We start from the raw sequence: 21,083 nt of genomic DNA, 5'->3' as shown, positions 1-21,083 counted from the left end.
CAACATAAGGCAGTTTACGTTGACCTAACTATATCAGTGCACACCCTACAGCCGTGTCCCACCGATGTAAGTGCCCTACTACACCAACATAACAATGCTACCTTCACGAGAGGCGTAGGGCTTATGTCCATGTCGTTAGGGTGATGCAGTGTCTGTGTAGGTAGACACTGTGTTAGGTACGTCAGCTATTAGCAGTCTTCTCAATTTCACGAGCCCTGAAATTGACAAGAAAGCCGGGCAGCTAGAGCCCAGCTGCCCCAGGCTCCCCACTCCCAGCCGAGCTGCTGCCTGGAGGCTCTCCACTCGGGAAGCCAAGAATCTCAAGCAGCTGCACCCCTTACACACACGTTCCCAGCTGGGAGCGGGTAGCCCGGGGGGGGGGGAGCTACGCAGAGCTCAGAGTCCTGGTTCTCAGAACCCCACCCAGGTCAACTTAGGGCTGTAGTGCGGACATACCCTTAGTAAAACCTCACATTAAGACCGTGTTTTTCACCCAAGCGTACCGCAAAGCAGCTGAAAGCCTTAATTGAAATTAGTAACACCCCTCCCCCGCATGAGCCATTTATGTGCCCTCTGGGTAAATATAGGCACAGAGAGGTCATGTGATTTGTCAAAGTTGATCTCAAGAGTTGGCGGAACACAACACAGAATTCTTCACCATGCTTCCACAAACCTGAAAACGTATCAGAATATAAGAGATCCTGAAATCCACAATTGCTGACAAAAATAGATAACCGAAATTTGCACAGAAAAAAAAAAAAATTAAAGGTGAGATTTTCAAAAGCAGCTAGCGTTCACCTTGCTCTGCTCTCACCCAAGTCAATGTTAAAATTTCCACTGACGGCAGTGAGAGCAGTTGGGCCACCACCGAGAGCTTTCGAAAGAGTCGCCCTTAAAACACAATGGAGAAAAATGTTATCCTGGTTAAGGAGATACACATAAAAGATCCTGTGCCAGAAGCACAGGGATTTAGAAAACACCATTAGGAGATTATTCAAGGACAATTGTGGCTCATGACTGAGCTTTCCCGCACACAGAATGTAGGACTGTCTATCAAAACTAGCTTTGTTTCTAATGATGTCCTTTGTAGTCACTTTTGAGCATTATGCTACTGCATTTAACTGTGATTGTAATCAGGATTTTTTTTTTTTTTTTTAAATCCACCTATATGTCTTACCTGACGTTTAATAGGTAGCTAAAAGAAGGTGCTGCCATATTATCCGATAGGAACCAGTTTGGTTTATGTTGCTTGTTATCATTTGAAACATGATTGGGATTTTAAAGAAGTTATTTTGTCTCCATGGCAATTGAAAACCTTTGTAAAATTAGCAAAGGCACAGCAGGCATGCTTGTTATAAAATAACTGGGGCTTCGACTGCTCTCCATCAAAGCCACCTGTTGTGTGCGTAAGTTGTTGTACCATCACCTTTCAATTCAATGAGCCTTGTATACGTAGAGGTGCAGCATGGTATTCCAATGTGGTTACGGTACTGGTTACTTTAAGGTGAAAGTCACCGTCAGTCAGGTTAGTTTCCATGCACTAGTAATATCAAACAGGAGGTCTGCCAGCCAGTTAACACTCAACTAATACAAGGGTTAACTACACAGGACAATATAAGAAGCAGCATTTCACACCATGTTCACTGTTCTTAGTACAATTGTAAGTGGGAGACTTTTGATCAAATACTCAGAAATTAGAAACTACTCCAACAAGCTGTACACACCCAAACCATGAGAAACTCTACACTGGGACTTGGCAGCAAAGACCCACCTTTCATCAAAAACGTGGTCACTCCCCAGCCTAAGCAAGACCAAATATAGCAGCAGATTAGACTTTTTCAGAGGTCTCGATCTCATTTAAATTTAACCAGCTGCCCATGTATTTGTTAGTGGAGATTAAGCAGTTTTAACCAATCTTTTTAAAGTTCCACTCTCTGTGTATCACTTTTGTTTTAACACAAAATCCTTCCAACAGCTTAAGAACTCCTTTTCTCCCTATCCCACAGGGCCAGAATACCACCTACTACACTGGAAAAGCTTTTTGTGTTTTTTTTTTGTTTTGTTTTTAATCAAATCAGGTAGAAAAGGGAAAGTCCTGTTCAGTTTCTCTTCCAAGTTAAGAAGTAATAATACGGACACGCACAGCTCATCCTCTTGCCTGCTAAGATTACATCAGAAAAAAGATGGAACAACATCCGGGAAAGGAGTTACTCCTGCTCTGAACTGAAAATCGACAAACGTATGATAAATTACAGCATCTGATCTGAAAACTTCATAATCTAGATTTTTTTCCCTTCATTCTTTGGAAGGGCATCGTAGAGATGAAAATCGTATTTATTTTTCCTTTATCTGTGCTACTAATACCACCCACAATTATTAAAAACTGCATAAATGGTGGAAGATTAACATCTATTTTAAGGTTCTTTTAGTTTACTTTTTGCACTTCACTCTACCTGGACAGAAAAACTGGTCAAGCTCCCATGCACTAGGCTCTTTGAGTTTTTAACAGCGATGGGAAAATTTTAGACCCATTGATAACTATTATTATTTTTAAAAATCACCATGGACCTGTTTGCATTGGGTTTTCTGTAACCTATTTTGTAATTCAAAAACCTAAGCTGTGGGACTAAACAACTTGACTACTTTTTTAAACATTTTATGGAAATTCAGTTTTATATGGAAAAAAGACCAACGATGCTAGGTTTCTGTTTTCTAATAACCCATTAGGAGACGTTTCAAATCAAGCTTTAAAACGTATTATTAACCATCTACTGAGCCATTTGAAAGATACATGCCTATGATAAGAGTATTGTATTCCCATTAACCTATGGGATGGTTCGAGACATCTCTTATTCACACAAAACTCTAAATGCATCTAATTAAAGCCACCAGATCAGCTGTCCATATTAATCACTCAACAGTTTAATTAAGGTAAACTAGCTTGTCAGAAAACTAGCCTTCTCTCTATTCTTCACCATTATTGACTTTTAATAGTTCACTGGATTAGTAATTACTTGTTTATGGCATTATCAAATACCTGTGAGACAAAAAAAACACAGTATGTGACCAGGAACAGTTTTAAACATACCCTTAGTTGGAACCTGAGGATAAATTTACGCCATCAAATTAAGGTTTTTAAAAAAGCCAGACTGTTACGATTTAATTCAGTCTACAACCCAGAAGGAAAGTAAACTGAACCAGAAACATCTTAATGAGCGTTTGAGATCTGGAAGCTGATTTGTCACAAACTCAGATTAAATAGTTCTTTTGGATAAAAACTAGACACGAACAGGAGGTTTAGTGAGATAAACATTTAACTTATTTTTATATGCATTGTTAAAATACATGCAGAATACATCTGTGACATCGGATCATGTAGACAAATACACTAAGGACAATAATACTAGGAAGGTAGTTAACACATACAGATGCAAAGCTTTCCGTGATGATCTCAGAGCGCTTTACAAACTAACTATGAGTACGTAAGGGATACAAAGATCCATAGCCCAAATCCTGGAAGATATTTAGGCACCTAACTCGGAGGTTAGATACCTAAAGACCTTTCAGCAGCTGGGCCCTATGCCAACCAATGAAATGCATCCATCTCCATGGTGGAACACAGCAGATGTTTAACAGTTTAGGACAAATGCCCCTGAAACAGTACTAACTAACAGGGATAGTCCCATCTAACGAACCGCCACCACCACTGGCTGAAGACCTTAGGTTTTCCTTGGAGTCTCCCATCCAACTAGTGACCATACTTAGCTTATGAGACAATCATAACACAAGATAATATGGCTCCCGGCCATTATAAGAGGCAGTGCCAAACTGTTTAACTGAAGCTGGAGGGAGGGTGGGAATAAAAGCTATGTATATTCTTAATTTTCCCTAGGCATACCTGCTGCCATCAGTGATGAACACTTGTTCTGGGCAGAGCTGTTACCAGTGGAACACTTAGCATATGAACATTAACCTAATTCCTGTTAGAGATAAACCAATTTCAGCTCTCTCCTCTTCTAGGGGAGTATATCATCCTAATAATCAAATCTCCACTGCAGCATGTTAGACTAGCAGCACTGTGGTAGCAGGCTGGGTTTTTAAGTCTTAATGCTGCAATATCGGTAAGGGATTCTACATAAACATGGCTCTTTAAAAAACAAACAAACCAAAAAAGTAGTTTTTTGCCTTAAAACTGTATATGAAATGGGGTTCAACATCCCTTGCTCTAAGTAATCAGGATCTTTTTGAAGCTGCTTAATTATTCTCATCTGGCATAGCCTAAATAAAGAAGTTCTGTCCCACATCTCTCTCATGGCTGTACATTACAACTCAATGTGGGTCACCAGCATAAAACTCATTATGAGACAGGGAAAGGCTTGTCTGCCTGCAGAACAACCAAGCAAACATGGAGGAAGTGGGATGAATGGATGAAACACAAATGGTTGAGTCCTGAATCATAAAATTCCACCTGCCCTACAAGGTGAATGCCACTGCGGGCTTGTAAAAGACAAGACTGCTTTCCTGCAGGAGATGTGGAATCTTAAGATTCCAGGACTGTAACCTATAACAATACCGTATGTATATTTATACTGTCTCAATGCTGCTTTAGTCACTGACTTGTGTGCCTAACGTCCTTCCTATGACTGAAGGGACGGGGAAATAACTTGTACTTGAACTTGTATTTGATCTGTAATAAACAGAAGAGGTATCTAAAATGCAATACAATAATAAAATGGCATTTAAAAAACAGGGAGTCCTAAAAGCTTGGTTGTAAATTTAAATAATTAAAAAACAAACACTGAAATGCACGCGGTCAGACTTTTAGAGGTGCTGAACTACCACAATAATCAATTAGAGTTGTGGGTGCTCGTTACTTCTGAAACATCAGGTCCTTTTTTATATTTACACGTGCACGCGCTTAGGTCTGACCTAGTGGAAAGAAACCCCATTCATTGTATTGTCACAGGTCTATTGTAATACATTCTACCCCTTCTGAGTGCAACACTCAGCTCCAGCTCACTACCCTGACAAATAAAGGAAAGCACTTTATGAAACCAATTTAATTGGGAGGTGACAGAAAACATACAGCCATTTTCTTTAGCCTTATCCCTGAATTGGCTTCAGCTCCAATCTCTGCCAAATCCCACTCAACAGAAGAAATTAACCAGGTCAGCGGAACAGGTGTTACGCTGTGTCTGTCAAGGGGCTGGCATCCCCACAATTACTTGCACACAATGAAGCGGTAATCTTTACAGATCATCTCTCCCAATAAGCATATTGGGGACAAGAGGAGAGGAGAAGGGTGGAAGGGAGGGAGGGAGAAGGGGAGAAAGGGAAAAAAAAAAAAAAAAAGCAAGAAAGGAAAATGAATGTGTCGTTGCCTCGCGGCTCAGCAGATGTCTGTGCGTGATGTACGAGGCTAGGATAAGCTGTCGTAGCCTGCTGCCAAAGAGTGGTAAGTGATTAAAGCCTCCACAGTCCTAAGCACCATATTTAGAGTCTATGGGGTTTCAAGAGTTGCACCCATTCCTTGCTGTGCTGCCAGATGTTGTCGATTGGTCCCCGTTCCTATTCGCTGTGTGCGGGCGGCAGCAGTTGGTACAGCAAGAAATGCAATCTGGAATGTTTCCGGAGATGCCGTACATTAAACGAGTGTCACCCATCATTCACCTCTACAGAACGCTGAAACAACTCCAATTTGCTGCCACTTCCCTCTTGGGAAATGGCCAAGATACAGTTGTGCCTGGCAGCCCCATTTGTTTTACTCAGGTGTTCCTCTTCCCTCAATGACCTCTATTAGTTTAAGTTTTAATTTAGATTAACCCCAGCACCCCAATTAACCAGTGAGGGGAAAAGCTAAAATGTGACTAGTCATAATTCTGAAATCAGAATGTATCGAAGTTAAAATTATTGGTAAGGAGGAAGGGCCATTCAACTACTGCAATTTTTCTTTAAAAACTTAACATTTCAGGGCCAAGAAAACCCGCATGGTACAGGCCTAAGGTTTGCCAGTCAGGGCTATTTCTCCCTGTTCATTTCGATATTTTATTATGCTGATTTAATCTGCAAGATGCTCTTGTTGCAGACTTGGACTCCTGAAGATGGGAGCAGATTTGTCTGCATCTCAGAATTATCTCACACCAATATTTAGCACTAACATCACAGATCTGGCCCGCCAGTTGCTGTTCAACAGCCCCTTTCTGCATTTGAAAGTGTGCAGATGGAGCCAATCTCCAATGCAGGAATTGCTGCGTCCCTCCCTGCCACAGAAATGTTGTTCAACTCATCCCAGGGCTAGGCAGGATGCTCGGATTGTAACACACAGTCCTGGGACCCAAGAGATACAGGTTCCATTCCCTGGTCTGCCACCTGTGTCCTGTGTGACCTTGAACAGGTTGCTTAAAGGTGAGACGTTCAAAAGCATTTAGCCTTATCCTAACCCTGATCCCACAGAAGTCAATAATAAAACTCCCATTGACAGCAACAGTAACAGAGTTAGAACAACGCTGAGGACTCCTGAAAAAATCACCCCCTTAAAATTTCTCAGTGCTCTTCCAATCTGTAAAATGTAGACAATAAATACCAACTTCACAAATGTTCTCTCTCTGTTTGGTAGCCCAGGACATGTATTCGAAAAGTCTACTCGTCTGGTCAAATTAGTTATGAGGCCCTAAAAAATCACATAATCTCCCTTCTCCATACTCCAATTGTTGCACTATTTTACCTCCTGATCTAATGAGATTTCCAGGTTTCTAATAATAGAACGGCATTTGTTTAGCCCTGATGTTAAAACCATCTCTGGATCCTTGGACTAGCTATTTTTTTGGGGCACTGGTCCAGGACTTAATTTAGCAAATCACGCCAAAGCACTGTAATTTCCAGTATGCATTTTATGTGGCTGACATTATCATTTGCTAACTGAATTACAAACATAATGATCACCCCAGTCTGCAGACTCCAGAGTACTGTGTGTAGTCTCCCTGCTTCAGTATGAAAGGAGCTTTGGGAGCCCAGCACCACTTTCAACCTTCATGCAGATTAGACAGGTTTTGTGTTTGGATGAGGGTAACTAATGTGCCACTGAGCAACTTCAAAAATTCTATTTGTGATGGGGCTTTCCCACCCACATAAGCATTTGTTTTTTTCTTTAAAATATTCAGTTGTAGAAACTTCTGTGATTTCCTCTTTGTACAGCAATAATCACCAATGAGAACTATAGAGACTGGTCTGATTCAGCAGGCCTGACCCACATGGGTAGAGTAGTTTCAATGAAGTCCATAAGACCCCTCCCCATGAGTCAGGGCTGAAGGATTGACCCATAAAGCCTTGAATAGTGATTTCAGAGTTAAAGCCTTTGGACATCATGAAATAAGGATAACAGGTAGAGATTACAGATGCCCAGTCAAGCAACTAATGTGGTGTTTCTCTAAGAGGAATCTTTGGGCAGAAGAACTTATTGCTGAGAATTTACTGCATTAACTCCAGAAATACTAAAAGCCAACTTGAGCCATGAGACACAGAAAAGATTTCTAGAGACCCACCTGGTGGTAGAAGTCATCGTCATCAAAGATCTCCTCATCTAGGTCTTTTAGGTGGGTGTTGGATTTGGCTTGAGGGATGACCTCCTGAAACAGCAGAGAGACATAAGCCCACACGTGCCTATGCTTCGGGCAGCACCCAAACACGGTATCATGTCTTAAAGCAAGTCTAACGCACTTTTGGTGGATTTTGGCGGCGATCATCCCTAATCCATATTTTCCACACCTTATGTTCTTCAATATGTACAGCCTTGGGGCCCGTTAGAACAAGATCTAGATGTATTCAGCTGTAGAAAAAACTCCATGGAGAAGTGGTAGAAGCCCCATTTTTAACCCAACTTGACAAAAAAATGAGTAATCATACAACTAGGAGCTATCGTGGATTGATAACGGTTTGGATGAAAGGACTCAATGGGCCTTTTCCATCTCCAACCTCAATGACACCATGTAAAGCATACAAACATTTAAAAGCATGGTGGAACGGTGAACACCTTCCATTACAGGAAGTTTTTAAGCATTTGATTATTATAAGGATAGGATTAAAGGACTTCTAATACATGGGAAGGAAATGGAAAAAGACTGCCAACAAAGAACTGGTTTTATGATTACCTAGCTAGGAAACAGGCACAGCCTGCATAAGATATCTCTGACACATTGCTATACTTAAATGTAGTTGTGCCTCAATGCATATATGGACCTTTATTTAAAAAGGTAGTGGAAAAAATATTTTTTCAAGTGCAATAATTCTACATTAATTTTTACAGCTGAGTGTTTACTATTCCTTAAATACTAAGTTGATATAGACACTTAAAATATTTTGCAGGTGAAATGCAATGTGATTCTTGGTTCCAACTTCCTGGTCAAGAGCTTTAAATCCCATTATTAGGATCAAATTTTGCAGTTGCTTCTTTAAGAAGCAGAATGTGACAGAACTGACACCTATTGCAGGACCAAGGTAAAGTGCTGGCATGGTCCAACCTTGAGTCTTGCTCTGCCTATCAGGAATAAGTGTAGGAACCAACACACACATTGTGAAATACAAAAAGCACCTCAATCATCTTTTAATCCATTAAAATACAAATATGGTCACTTCATCACCTTCTGCATAACTCTCCCAATAACAACATTACTTGTTAAAGGATCCATTTAATTCATTTGCAGAGAATTTCACCACTTCCACTGGAAACAAAACCTCTTACCGAACATCCAGGCAATGATTCAGGGATGGGCTGAGATTCCTGCTCCAGCTTTCCAAGCACCCTATACACAGATCGCTTAGTCTGTGTCCGCCGTAGTAATCTCTCTTTGTCCATCATAATATGATCAATCTGAGTCAAGATTGAACGCTCAAAGGCACTGAAACCCTGCAACAACATTAACTAGTGTCAGATAATGCAGAAAGCTGCTGCTCAAGGCAGCACTGTTCCTTTATCTTTCTGTATCAGTGGATAAGCAGACAATGTTCCTACTGGAGAAGTTTTAGTTTGGATTGTTGCTGCTGTTGTTGTTGTTGTTATTATATATATATATATATAAAAACCCAACAAAAAATAAACCAACAAAAAGATACTGCCCTGAGGCAAGCTGAAAGCCTGGCTTAATAGACAGGCTTCACTGCTCTAGCTCAGACAAACTTCTCAGTGATTAATATTAACCCCTACATGCTGGGCCCTGGATCTCTTAGGACAAAATGAATTGCCAGCTGAATTAAAGTGTTCAGGTCCATGTATTTACAATAAATCATGAAGTAAATAGGGAAATATACGGACTATACACAGTGTCTTGTCTCCAACGCACAGCGGACTAATACCAGCTGCTTCAGAGGAAGGTGTGAGAAACACAGGAGCAGGCAGTTCTGAAGTAATCTGCCCAGGGGGAAAATTTCCTCCTGACCCTGCCAAGTTAGAGCCTGGCTTATGCCCTTGAAGCATGAGGCCTTACATCCCTTCCAAAATCTTTGGGGATTTTTGTTTGTCATGGGCGTGTGTGTCTTAATTCTTACTATTGCAACTCTAGATGGAACAAGGAATGTTCCCATGTCTGAATGGCATGAAACACTTCAGCTGCTGTCCCAACGTCTCTGGTAAATTTCTCTCTCTCTCTCACACACACACACACACACACACACACACACTTGCCTTTCCCAATTTGCCAGAAGCTAGTTTGGTCTTGTCGTGCCACTTCTGCAAGGTGTTGTTCCGATACGTTCTGAAGTCAGCAAATCGCTTAGCCATGAATTCTGGATAGTCTTCCATCTCTAGCTTCCGTTTAGGGGGGCCTTTCCGCCTCATCTGATCCTCACCTCCCATCTCTTCATCACTACCACTGGGGATCTCCTCACTGCTAGAAATTAAAAAAAACAAACATTTTGAAACTCTCTCTAACAGCAACTCCTCTGCTGATCACCTTGCCATCTTTTTGTTAGTTATTCAGAAGTCAAGTCACTCAACCCTCCCTCCCACCACCAGAAGAAATTACAAAACACAAGCTTCCGGTGAAAACAGAAGTTCAAATGCCATTTGTCCGCTGTGTCCATTTTCCACACAGTGGGAGCTGGGGGAGCAGAGCTGAGATGGCGAAGGTCAGAGCTTTTATGTTTTCCTATTTAAAAAGTTAACTACCAGGTGGGCTTTAGCAAGGCCCAGACACAGTCTTGTTCTGTATTTACCTCTCCACTTTTGATTGCTTCCCATCTACCAGATGCCTTGTGCCTGGATATTGATAGAGCAGCTCATCCTGGAGGTCCACTAACGCTCTCAGCAACGCCTTCAAGGCTTTATAACCTGCAGAAGAAGAGACACCAGTGACAATTGCAGGTTGATCCCAGCTTCTGATGAAGCTTTAGCGTGACAGCTTCTGGCTTCTTGTATTAAACCTACATTCCTGCCACAGATAGCGCAGATCTTGTTAAGCCTCAGAGGCAACTATATTTTCACCAGCCCAGTTAAAAATGTTGCTTAACATATATAACTCTTTTTTTGTTACTGTCAAAACAACTGCACAGAAGGATATTCCTAGAAAAGAAGGAAGGGAGCAAGGAGTATTTTCTAAACTGCCGAGCGGTTACACATCGATCAGTCTATTTAACTGACACACTACAAGTTTGGGTGTTAAAAGATTAGCATACTGAAGTAGCAAGTACTGTGGGCTTAGGTATCTGATGGCACAAGGATGTGACAACAGCCCCTTTTGCTGACTAATTCATTGCCCTCCTGTGTTATTTTTTGCAGCAGGCACCAGCCTTGGTGTAAGAATATGAAGCAATTCCAGAGAGAGAATATTTATGTATCCTACCTACACTTGCGGTGGGGGCTTGGGGGGGGGGTGTAAGAAGGGAAAATGAACTCCTGCAGAGCTACGACTACTGCAGGTTTCCGCGCTACTGTGCTCACCAGGCAGGAGGTAGAAAAAGTTGGAGGGTAAGTAAAATTAAGCGTAGCAAGAGCTGACCCCTGGGAAAAACATAAACAAAGACCTGGCAAATAATGAGAGGATTTTGACCAAAGAATGAAAACTGCAGGCCTAGAGGTTTATAAGCAGAGAATGTCAGTCTCCAGGCCTGCCAACTGGGCACCCTTCACAAACTCTACATTCACTTACAAAGACAGAGTGTAGTTAAACCAAAAGAGAATTAAGGCAGAAGTTTAAGGGTTATCCTCAGGTAGCTGTTTTCCAGACTACCTGCAGGCCTAATTGCCGAAGGTGGCCTATTCGGTATCAATCAGCCAAAAACCTGGACAGTTGCTAATTCCTTCACGTAGCTGTGGAACACAGTCCCTGTCGAGAGGAGCTTCCAATCTACAGGGACAAGCATTCGAAATCAGACACAAGCCCAAGGTGATGGGGAGATGGATTTGTTCAACAGTGGTACAACAGCTCTGCCTAAAAAGGTAGGAAATTAACCTCCATAGGCTTCCCAGGAAAACTCTCTGTTACCTGGTTAATAAGCGCCTCTTTCCAGGCCTTGCCAGATCTCTCTGGAACTACAGTCTGCAGTATCACTTATTTCAGAGGCTGCCCACTGTTGATATTACCAACAGGAGGCCAGAGGTCTTGGCATTCGAACTAGGCCTGTATCTGGGAACCGTTTCACAGGCATCTGTACCTCGTTTGAAAGTGAGCTGCCTTCATTTGTTTCGTTGTTCCTAGACTGATTACCGTCAATACGAAGAGAAGAACACAGAAGCAGGACTACTGGCTTTCGACAGAGAGCTGAGAAGAGAATCCAGCAGAGAATCCCAGTGCTTGGGATTTCCAGTCCTTGCCGACATAACCATGCAAAGCTCTGTGGTTCCAGAAGCTACTCAAGCTACTACATGAAGCCGACGGGACATCCCACTGAATTGGGCCCCCCACTTCAGCAAGTTGTTTCCCTATTGTGGCTCCACAAGGATGTTTCTTGTTCCAGGAATCTTGTATTTGGGAATGGTACTGTAAGCATTATCTGAACATTTCATATTTCCCCACAGGAAGACAGCTGCAAATGTCACTTAGACGAGGAAGTGGATACCATGATCTGTGTTTGCGTGTGGAGCCAAATTTTATTTGTATGTTTGTAAATATTCAAAGCACATGCTGTTTTGGCCTTATTACCTGATATGACAATGGTAAGTACACAGATTTAGTTTGGGAAGCTAACCACGCTCACAAACCTGGCGCCTGTTGCAAAACATGCAATCGGTTGCCATCAATACTATAATTCAACCACTGCATGATGTCTGACACTTTGAGAAGTCTTTACAGCTTGATGTTGCTAACAAATTCAAGTACAGTAAAATCACTGGCAACCTGACCATCAGTCTGCAGAGCAGTGGCATGATAGCTCTAACATGTTCAGTTTCTTGCAAGGAAAAACTTTATGAAGTGTAGAATAGTCTTTCCTGTAGACAAAAAGCAAACAAGAGATCAGATGCGATCTGAAGTGATCCAGACAGTTTCCCCTTAAAAGTTTGATCAAAAAACGATTATGTTGGCATTAGCCTGGGGACAACCTCTGTTATGCTCATAACCAAAGGCTAACGAAGGAAAGAAAGGTTCAGAGAGAACTAGAGAGCTATCTCCTGAGGCTCCTAATTAATTTGGTTGCCCAGACTTGGTCCATTTAGATTGGAAATTCCTTGGTGCAGAGCGAGACCACATCTTCCTTGATAAGCACCAAGCACATCCGCACCTAAACACAAAATACTTGGCCCATTTCTAGACACTTCCTATCCAAGGATCTCAAAGCCCTTCACAAACAATAATTCTCAGCCACATGACACAGGTATAAACCCCACTTAATGTACTAGTGGGAAACTAAGGCACGGAGAATAAATGGGGTGTTCACCGTTACACAGGAAGTCCATGGCAGAGCTGGGACTAGAACTCAGATCTTTTACCACAGACCATTCCTCCTCTCTAACGAATCACAAAGGGCTAGGTCCTTACCTGGTGTAAAGTGAGTGGAGCTATTTCAATTGACAGCAGCTGAGGATCTTGTCCCAAATCCTTCCCTTACTTACTGGATAGCACAACAGGAAAGGCGGGGAGGGGACATTTTATTTTAATTTGGCCTTTTTTTTTTTTTTAAATGGGAGACACAGAAAACCATGGATAAAATCAGCAGCAAATCTTCATCAGCCACATGAAGGCAACAGAAGTGGAAATCAGCCCAGACATGCCAGGGTCTCAATCTTTTGTATGTTCCCATTGCCGATATTACTGTAGCCACAGGACCCGGCTAAATGATGGCCCGACCCCAGTAACAGTAATGTCAATGAGAAGACTTTTGCTACAGATCAGCAGTTACGCTCATCCTCCTCCCGTACGTGGCTCATTACAGACACATTCTGACAGCTGTTCTATAGAAACCTATTAACGGATTAGGCTGCCACACTCGTAAAACAGTCATGTGTTCGCATCAAAACAATTCTAAGAGACAAACAGACAAAAGCCCTTAAAAATGCATCTGTGGTAAGCAGTTGAAGCAAGGGCATCATCTGCAAGAGGCCCCCGCCCTGAGTGCACAGCTTAAAACAGCAAAATCTTTTCCTGCAACCCAGCTAAATGTCCCCAGAGCTCCTGACCCTGCCTTTTTTCTACCCGCTGTCTACCTTCCAGTGGCAATGCTAATTCACCCCAGGCAGCTTTGATCCAGTCTATTACGGCTGGAGTAGCACTCCAACTCTTCTGAGGTGTAGCAGGGCTATTGCAAGCAGGCAAGGAATAAAGACAGGCTCAGGCTCCCTCAGGATATGAGATATGGACCCCAACAGAAGCGAGGATGGGAAGCAATTTTATCTGGAGTGAAGGGGGTGGGGAGGGCAGGGCAGACAATGACTATGTGTCTACCCTGGTGGGAGGGCTAATTATTCCAGGCACTGACTTCATCATGAGCCTCTTACAGCTGCATCATTTCCATGTTTTCAATTCTTGTGTGTTTAATGGCATTATTGGATAGGGTTCTGGGTGTTACTAGCGGGTGCCTAAGTGTGCTATAAACTCAGCAACGCAAGCTGGTATCACCCCCGATACTGCACTGCCTGATCCATTTCAGCAGTTAATTCCAAAATGGACTGTTTTCTAGCAGATCCCTCCCTCCCCCACCCCCCACCACCACCACCCCCCACCACCACCTTTGTCCTGTTTGCTTTTGGGAAAGGAACATTCTAACTCAGGAATGAAGACAGGGTGTAAACTACAGCAGTTTTATGAATACAACCCAGGAAATGGGGGAGCAAGCCCCCGCCCACCCCCATTCTTTTAGCAGGCTGTTTTTAAATGCTGTTCGTGGTCCGAAATGGGCCACTAAAGCACAGAGGTGTCATAAGCACACAGACTTTTTCTTAAGCATGCCAGCACGTTAAAGCAGTTTTCAGATTAAAAAAATCTTTTGTTTCTATCCTACCCTCATTTCCCTTTGGTACAAAAGAAAGTGCCCTCGTAATATACCAGTGGGCCTGGAGAATGGATCACAATTAGCCCTCATATCATCTGAGTGATATCCACGTGTGGACCTGACCATGCAATGGGGAGGGTTCCCAGGGCCAGCACATCTTTGCTAATTTTCAGTATCTGGCGTTTTTTAAGACAGGTAGGTACCCGCAATGCAGTTTGAGCAGCGATAAAACCTGGGCGAGGGTCACAACAAAGCTTCTGCCACTTACTCGGGTTTGAATTTACTTAGGTTTGAATTCCTTCTTGGACTCAGCGCACAAGCTCTCTGTCAGCATTAACCATGCCCTGTGTTTGTTTTGCCCTGCATCTGTTGTGTTCAGATGACTACAGTTGGCTACACTTTTGCTTGGCTCCGTTTCCTTCTCCAGTGGTACCCCACCTTAGACCCCAGCGCTCAGTGAATAGAGACAGCATTCAGAGCGTAGCCTGAAGTCCCTTCATACAAAGCTATTCTGAAGGCACTTTACAGAGCAGCTCTCTACTCCTGTTGGACCCTCTGCTTCCACACCCCTCTTCCACATGCTTTTTTGTTGCATTTTTTATTTAACTCACATTGTAATCTCCCTGGGGCCAGTACTGTGACTTTTAATTACCCGTCAAGTGCTATGCCTCTCTATGGGGCTATATAATTACTGTCTTTATACTGGGACTCAAGACATTTGTGAAAAGTCTTCAAATTAATAATCTAAATTTTAAGTGATTTTGGGTGCCCAACTTAAGGAAACTGATTTTTGGAGGGCAGATGCTCAGCACTGTCTGAAAGATGACATAACTTTAAGGTGCCCCAATATGGGGACCCAAAATCACTGCCCCATTGGAAAATGTAGACATGTAGCTTTCTGCTCCATATGCGCTGTGTACAACAATGCCAAAATGAAGGTGGGGATGCAGCAAGACCTGGGAGAACAGTACACAGCCACTTCTCCCAATTCTTTGCTCCCTGGACCACTTACTCCCAGTCTAAAAGTGCCATTTAAAAAAAGAAAAGAAAAAGATTATGTTGAATGGGATGCGAGGTGAGAGGAAACGTTTACTGCTGCCACGCGAACAAGTGAAACATGTTTTGAACCTACCATCCAGTTCAAATGGGAATCCTGAGACTGTCCCTAGCAAGAGGCCAACTCATAAGAGTCACTTTTAAGAGTCCATGTGAGCCCCTTTATTTTGTGTCCAGGAGTGAAAAAGTTGTTGCAGATCCACAAGACAGCATATCAATCCAGCAAGAAAGCTGGGAGCCAATATCAGTAAATCAAACTGTGCCTTTCCGTTAATACTCTCTCATATGTTCTCATTTTATGCATCCCTTTACCGAGTCAGAAAGTAGCCCTGGAGTATTTAAGCTCCATTCAGGGATAGCACTGCCATGTATCAAAGTGTCAGGAGACCCACCATAGATGAAATCTGTCCTACTGCTCTCAAACCACAAAAAAAAAAAAATCAATTTTGTCAATGCCAGAGCTTACAGGCACGCTTGCTCTGTTGCTGGTCCTACCCCCTTGTTTGAATCAGTGGCACTGGTTCCTGCATCAAGGATAACCAGGGCCAACCAGCCATACTTTGGCCAGCCTAATTTAAAGTCAGAATGCAGACAGTGGCTCAGCTATACTAGAGACTGACCCCCAAGTACAGCTAAGTTGGTGTCGTATGCAGGACGAGGACTTCTTCAAAAGCTTATGCCACTGTAAACCCAGCCTCTCTACTGCAAGAGAGGTCTCTACCTAGAGACATGACCCGTTCACCTTTCCCCAGCACTAGGTGGGACCACCCTTTGCCCCCAGCAGTGGCAAAGAGCACTGAAAGCAATTTGTGTAGCAGCAAGGATATGGCTCTCTGCAAGACCACTGAAGTCAACGGGACTAAGCACATGATGAAAGTTAAGCAAGTGCTGGAGGGCCAGATTTTCAAAAGTATTTAGGTGCTGAAAGATCCAGACAGACGCCTAGTAGGGTTTTTTAAAAGCACCCAGACACCTAACTCCCCTCACACATTATTTCAGTGTTTTTTGTGGGGGTAACAGCAGCATGTTTCCTCCCGGTTCTTATGACGTGGGATATGGAGGTCCTAGGATGAAATCCCAGGTCTCATGAAGGTCAATGGCAGAACTCCCACGACTTCACTCCATGGAGTGCAAGTTTAAGCCCAGAGGTGCCACTGGAAAACAAAAAGTCTGAAACTTCTAGGGTAACAGATGCCCTCAGCTCTGCGTGGCAGCTGCTGGGTCACACTCCCCACCCAACCAAGCCAAGGAGTGGAACTGAGTCTAGAAGGGAAGAGGATCACGGTATTGTGGTTAAGACACAAGAACTGAGGGGTAGGAAATCTGGGCTCCATTCCAAGCTACACCACAGACTTCCCGTGCCTCAATTTCCCCATCTGTGGCATGGAGATAATGGTAATCCCCTACCTCACAAGAATAAGTTCATTAGTGTTCATGGGCACCCAGTTACCATGGTGATAAACATCCTATAGAAAAGATGAATACGCAAATCTCCTGTCTATGAAGATGAGATACCGCCACAGAGACTAGTAAGAGGTAGGGCAGTGGGTTGGGGGGAGAGACAGAAATCAAAGAGGAGCCACAAGATAAAAATAGAGGATTATTTTCTACATCAATGGCTATATAGCCCATAACTATACTGAAATAAGCATGAGACATGTTACAGTGTGAACAGTAGCAATTACTGTAGTAGAGATTTCACACACACAGTTTTGGATTTTATAACAAATACTACTTTGAGGAGCCCAAGAGGTGAAAGAGCATGATCCTGGTCCAACAAGTCTCAGTCCAAGGCTCGATCCTGCAAAGTCTTCTTCACCCACACAGAGCCCCATTGACGCTCAGGGATCTATCCGCCCATGCAGAGTTCTTTGCAGGCCTGACTGGAGCCTTTTACAGTAACACCTCACTTAATGTCCTCGTTCTGTTCTTGAAAAATGCAACTTCAAGCAAAACAATGTTAAGTGAATCCAATTCCCCATAAGAATTAATGCAAATGGGGGGGTTAGGTTCCAGGGAATTTTTTTTCGCCAGACAAAAGACATTATATACATATAAAGTATAAGTTTTAAATAATTTGAAACAAACAATTTAATACCATACTCACGAATGATGATTGTGAAACTTGGTTGAGGGAGGGGAGTAGCGGGGTCGGGGGCTTGCCCCACTCCACCTGCCTGGGGCTCCTGCCAGGTAGCGGGGTGGGGACCCCGCGCGGGCAGGCCCCATGCCCCCACCCTGCCCCGCAGCAGGAGCCCCAGGTGGGCAGAGCAGGGGGAGCCCCCAGGCCCCAACCCAGTCCCTGGCTGGAACACCAGCCGTGCGGAGCGGGGCAAGCCTTCGGACCCCGGGTGGGCGGAGCGGGGGGAGCCAAACAATATTACAAGGGAACATTGCAGGACTTTAAAAGAGTATGTTCTCTACTAGGTCAGTGACCTAATAGCGAAACAGCATTAACTGGGAGGATGTTAAATTAGGAGTTATTGTATTGTATGTGACATAGTGAGCGGGGGTAAAATGGTAAAGAGCAAATGGGGGCATGGAAGGTTACAGAGATACAATCGCTCAGTTACATCCTGGTGGTAAAATTAATTTTATATGCGTAAACAAAAACATAACATACAGTCCTCGAGAAGCATCATGGTCCAATGGATAAAACACCCGACGGGGAATCAGGGCACCTGTCTCAGCCACTAAGCTGCTGGTGACTGTAGGCAAGTCATTTCAGCTCTCTGCCTGTTTCCCCTTCACCCTTTCTCTGTCTGTCCATTGACACCGTAAGCTCTTTGAGGCAAGGACTGTGTCACAATGTGTTTGTACATATCCTCGCAAGACAGCACCCACGGTATGACTGTAATACACATAATATAATAATATGCATAATACATTGCACATGTACAGTATGGGGGCACATTACAGTTGTGTTTTGTTTATATGGTGTGTACGGACACAGTGTACGCACATGCATATGGAATTATTACATTAAGCAAAACTATTATTGTGCACACAATACCAAATATGAAGGAGATGGACTTAAATTTTCTATGATTAGTTGACGCCTAGCTCCGTGATTAACTATTTTTTCCTCAGTTAAATCCGAGTATCTGGCATTGTAAGAATAGCATGCACACACCCTTTACATTTTTCCCATATACCCACACAGAGTGCATTACACATGCACGCACACACAAACAAGTTTGATCAACACATGTATTTAAACTTTGATATCTTTAGCAAAAGCTGAACTCCTGAAATCAGGAGGAGAAAAACTTGGAAATGCACATTGTTTCCATTCCACAGATTGTGCAAAAGCCCCAAACAAACTGTTTCCATTATATAAATAAAAAAATAGAAATAAAAATCAAAACCATTGTTTTTATTAAACTCTGTTATTAAACAAACCATCTTATCAGACATACGTGTTTATCTGAACATTCTGATTAAGAGAGTATTTTCGCTCTTTTTAAACAACTCTGGGACTGAAGTTAAACCATAGGTCAAAATGACACTCAATACATTGGCCTGAGAACAATACTTCTCATTCATATCCACAAGCCAGCCACTTGCACTAGTCATCCCCAGCAATTAATCCCCCAAGAAACACATTTGATTAAATCTTTTCAAGCAAATCCTTTGCTTTGCTTTTGTTAGTTCACTTCTTGTCAACATCTATTAAAATATGCCTTTAATTCTCCCACAATCTTAAAAAACACCGATTCCACTGTCTTCAACTTTAATCAACTGTATGGCCGGCATTTTTCATTTCATAATAATGTGCTGTTTGGAATTCAAGAGGCAGGCTCAACATCAATCATTCGGCAAGAATTTTTCCACTGCAATAAATATGCAAATGAGGAAAGCCAGTCAGTCGTATTTCAGGCCCGACTTGCTAGTGTTTTAAAAAAGACACAAATTTATTAATTGCCGTTGGCCAGCGGAATCCTATTACTTTGGGCATTGATTACAAAGCTGTGTGAGTGATTATTGTGCAACTCGCGGGCTATCCAGGCATGAGGAAAAATTATTAAAGCAAGGCAGAGATTATCAACTCAGAATAACAATAAGCCTTAACATTTTAGGCCTTTAACTTCTTCAACAAAGAATTACGTGAGAGCAACACTGTATCATAATTCTGAAGACTGTCAGTATTACTGTTGGAGCTTGTTCTATGTTCCCCATAGCAAAACAATGTTACCAACCGAGGGGGCGGGGGGGGGAAAACCCTGCAGGTTACACATTCCTTAACATGGATCATATGGGGAATAGTTTCTCTGTTATTCCCACAGTGTGGCCAACGGCAGGGGGAACAACCACAATATGGTGTACCTAAGACTTCCACCATCATGAGGCTGTTTTGCAATGTTGCAAGACCTTTACACTTATTACGCCCTGTTAGGTGACTGTCTCCAAAAAAACAACAAAAAAGGGTGCAAAAGAAAAAATACAGGGGCAAGTGTAAGAAGCGGCCTATGGTGCATTCAGCCTTGGATACACTAGGGGTCAGCTCCAATCCTTTCGGAAGCAAGAGAACTGAATGGCCTGATGCTCAAGTTGCTGGGCCGCTGTGTATACATCTTCCACGGATTTCAACTAGATTGTAGCTACACAGCACTTCTGAAAACCAGGCCGGAAATGTTTTGGAAAATAACGGAAGTTAAACACTCTTGGTGCCACCATAAGTGTTTGCCCTCTGGTGTAATGAGCTCTAGCAAATGATAGCTGGTGCATTTCACCCCCCCCGCCAAAGGGCCAGAAAAAAGTCTATGCCCCCCACTTACATCCTAAGCACACGTCTACAATGCAGCTAGCAGGTGTAATTCCCAGCATAGACTCGAAGGGAGCTAGCTTCAGTCTCTCTGCCCGCAATGGGAATCACACCTCCCAGCTGCAACACAGACATACCCGAAATTGCGGCTTACGTGGGATTCGAGTGATGCACAGGTGGCTCTCTGCAGAGGGATGAACGCCACCCATTGTGCACAAAGGGCCCAACGCTTCAGCCCCTAGTCATGTAAACACTTCAATGGAATAATTTAGCCCATTGACTCCAAGTTTGCTACTCATCTGAGTACACGTAGTAAGATCAGAAATATAGGAGCTTGTGAAAAGTATTTATATAGATTTTAAGGCCAGACGGGACCATTAGATCATAGTTTGACCTCCCGTGTAACGCAGGAACACAAATTACATTGATCAAGACAAAGAAAGTGTTTGCTATATGTGAGTTTTTATCTCCAGTGAACTGATTGCCAGCTAACTGGAGCTGGCTAACACATTTGCACATGCTAGTCCGGATGGTCCACAAACCTTTGTATTGTAACAAAGGTTTGTGCAGCATCTACACTAATATGTACAAGCTGGTTAACTAACTCAAGTTAACTGGCAGTCAAGTCACTCGAATAATTCTAATGCAGGCAAACCCTTTCTGTGCTCGCAAAGCATGGCATACGCTTATTGTCAGGGGTCAAATTGCAGCATGTGAGCAAACAGTTATTTCCCCTGCTGGCTGCCATCTTGTGCTCTAGAAGTTAAGCTACATTTCTTTTAAAAAAATAAACAACCCCCCAGCTCTCTCCAGCGCATACAGTTATGAAGTAACCTTTAAAATGTAA

General features: G+C 42.9%; 1 protein-coding gene across 9 annotated transcripts in view; it reads right to left on the bottom strand.

The window, feature by feature from the left end:
• The window catches only part of AATF (apoptosis antagonizing transcription factor), a 117,499-nt gene that overhangs the window by 74,265 nt on the left and 22,151 nt on the right, over window positions 1-21,083 (bottom strand). For all 9 annotated transcript variants that reach the window (XR_013348255.1, XR_013348256.1, XR_013348259.1 and 6 more), the window contains exons 5-8: window positions 10,207-10,321; window positions 9,677-9,881; window positions 8,738-8,902; window positions 7,542-7,625 (exon numbers count right to left, since the gene is read on the bottom strand). Coding sequence is in view for 2 of the 9 variants with exons in the window: in XM_077836631.1 (XP_077692757.1) it covers window positions 7,542-7,625; window positions 8,738-8,902; window positions 9,677-9,881; window positions 10,207-10,321 (569 nt within the window). In the remaining 7 variants the exon portion in view is untranslated. The remainder of the gene's footprint in view (window positions 1-7,541; window positions 7,626-8,737; window positions 8,903-9,676; window positions 9,882-10,206; window positions 10,322-21,083) is intronic.

This window comes from Eretmochelys imbricata, chromosome 17 (assembly GCF_965152235.1).
Source record: "Eretmochelys imbricata isolate rEreImb1 chromosome 17, rEreImb1.hap1, whole genome shotgun sequence".
Classification (NCBI taxonomy): domain Eukaryota; kingdom Metazoa; phylum Chordata; order Testudines; family Cheloniidae; genus Eretmochelys; species Eretmochelys imbricata.
Note: the sequence above shows the minus strand (reverse complement) of the source record. Positions and strands in the feature narration are given on the sequence as shown.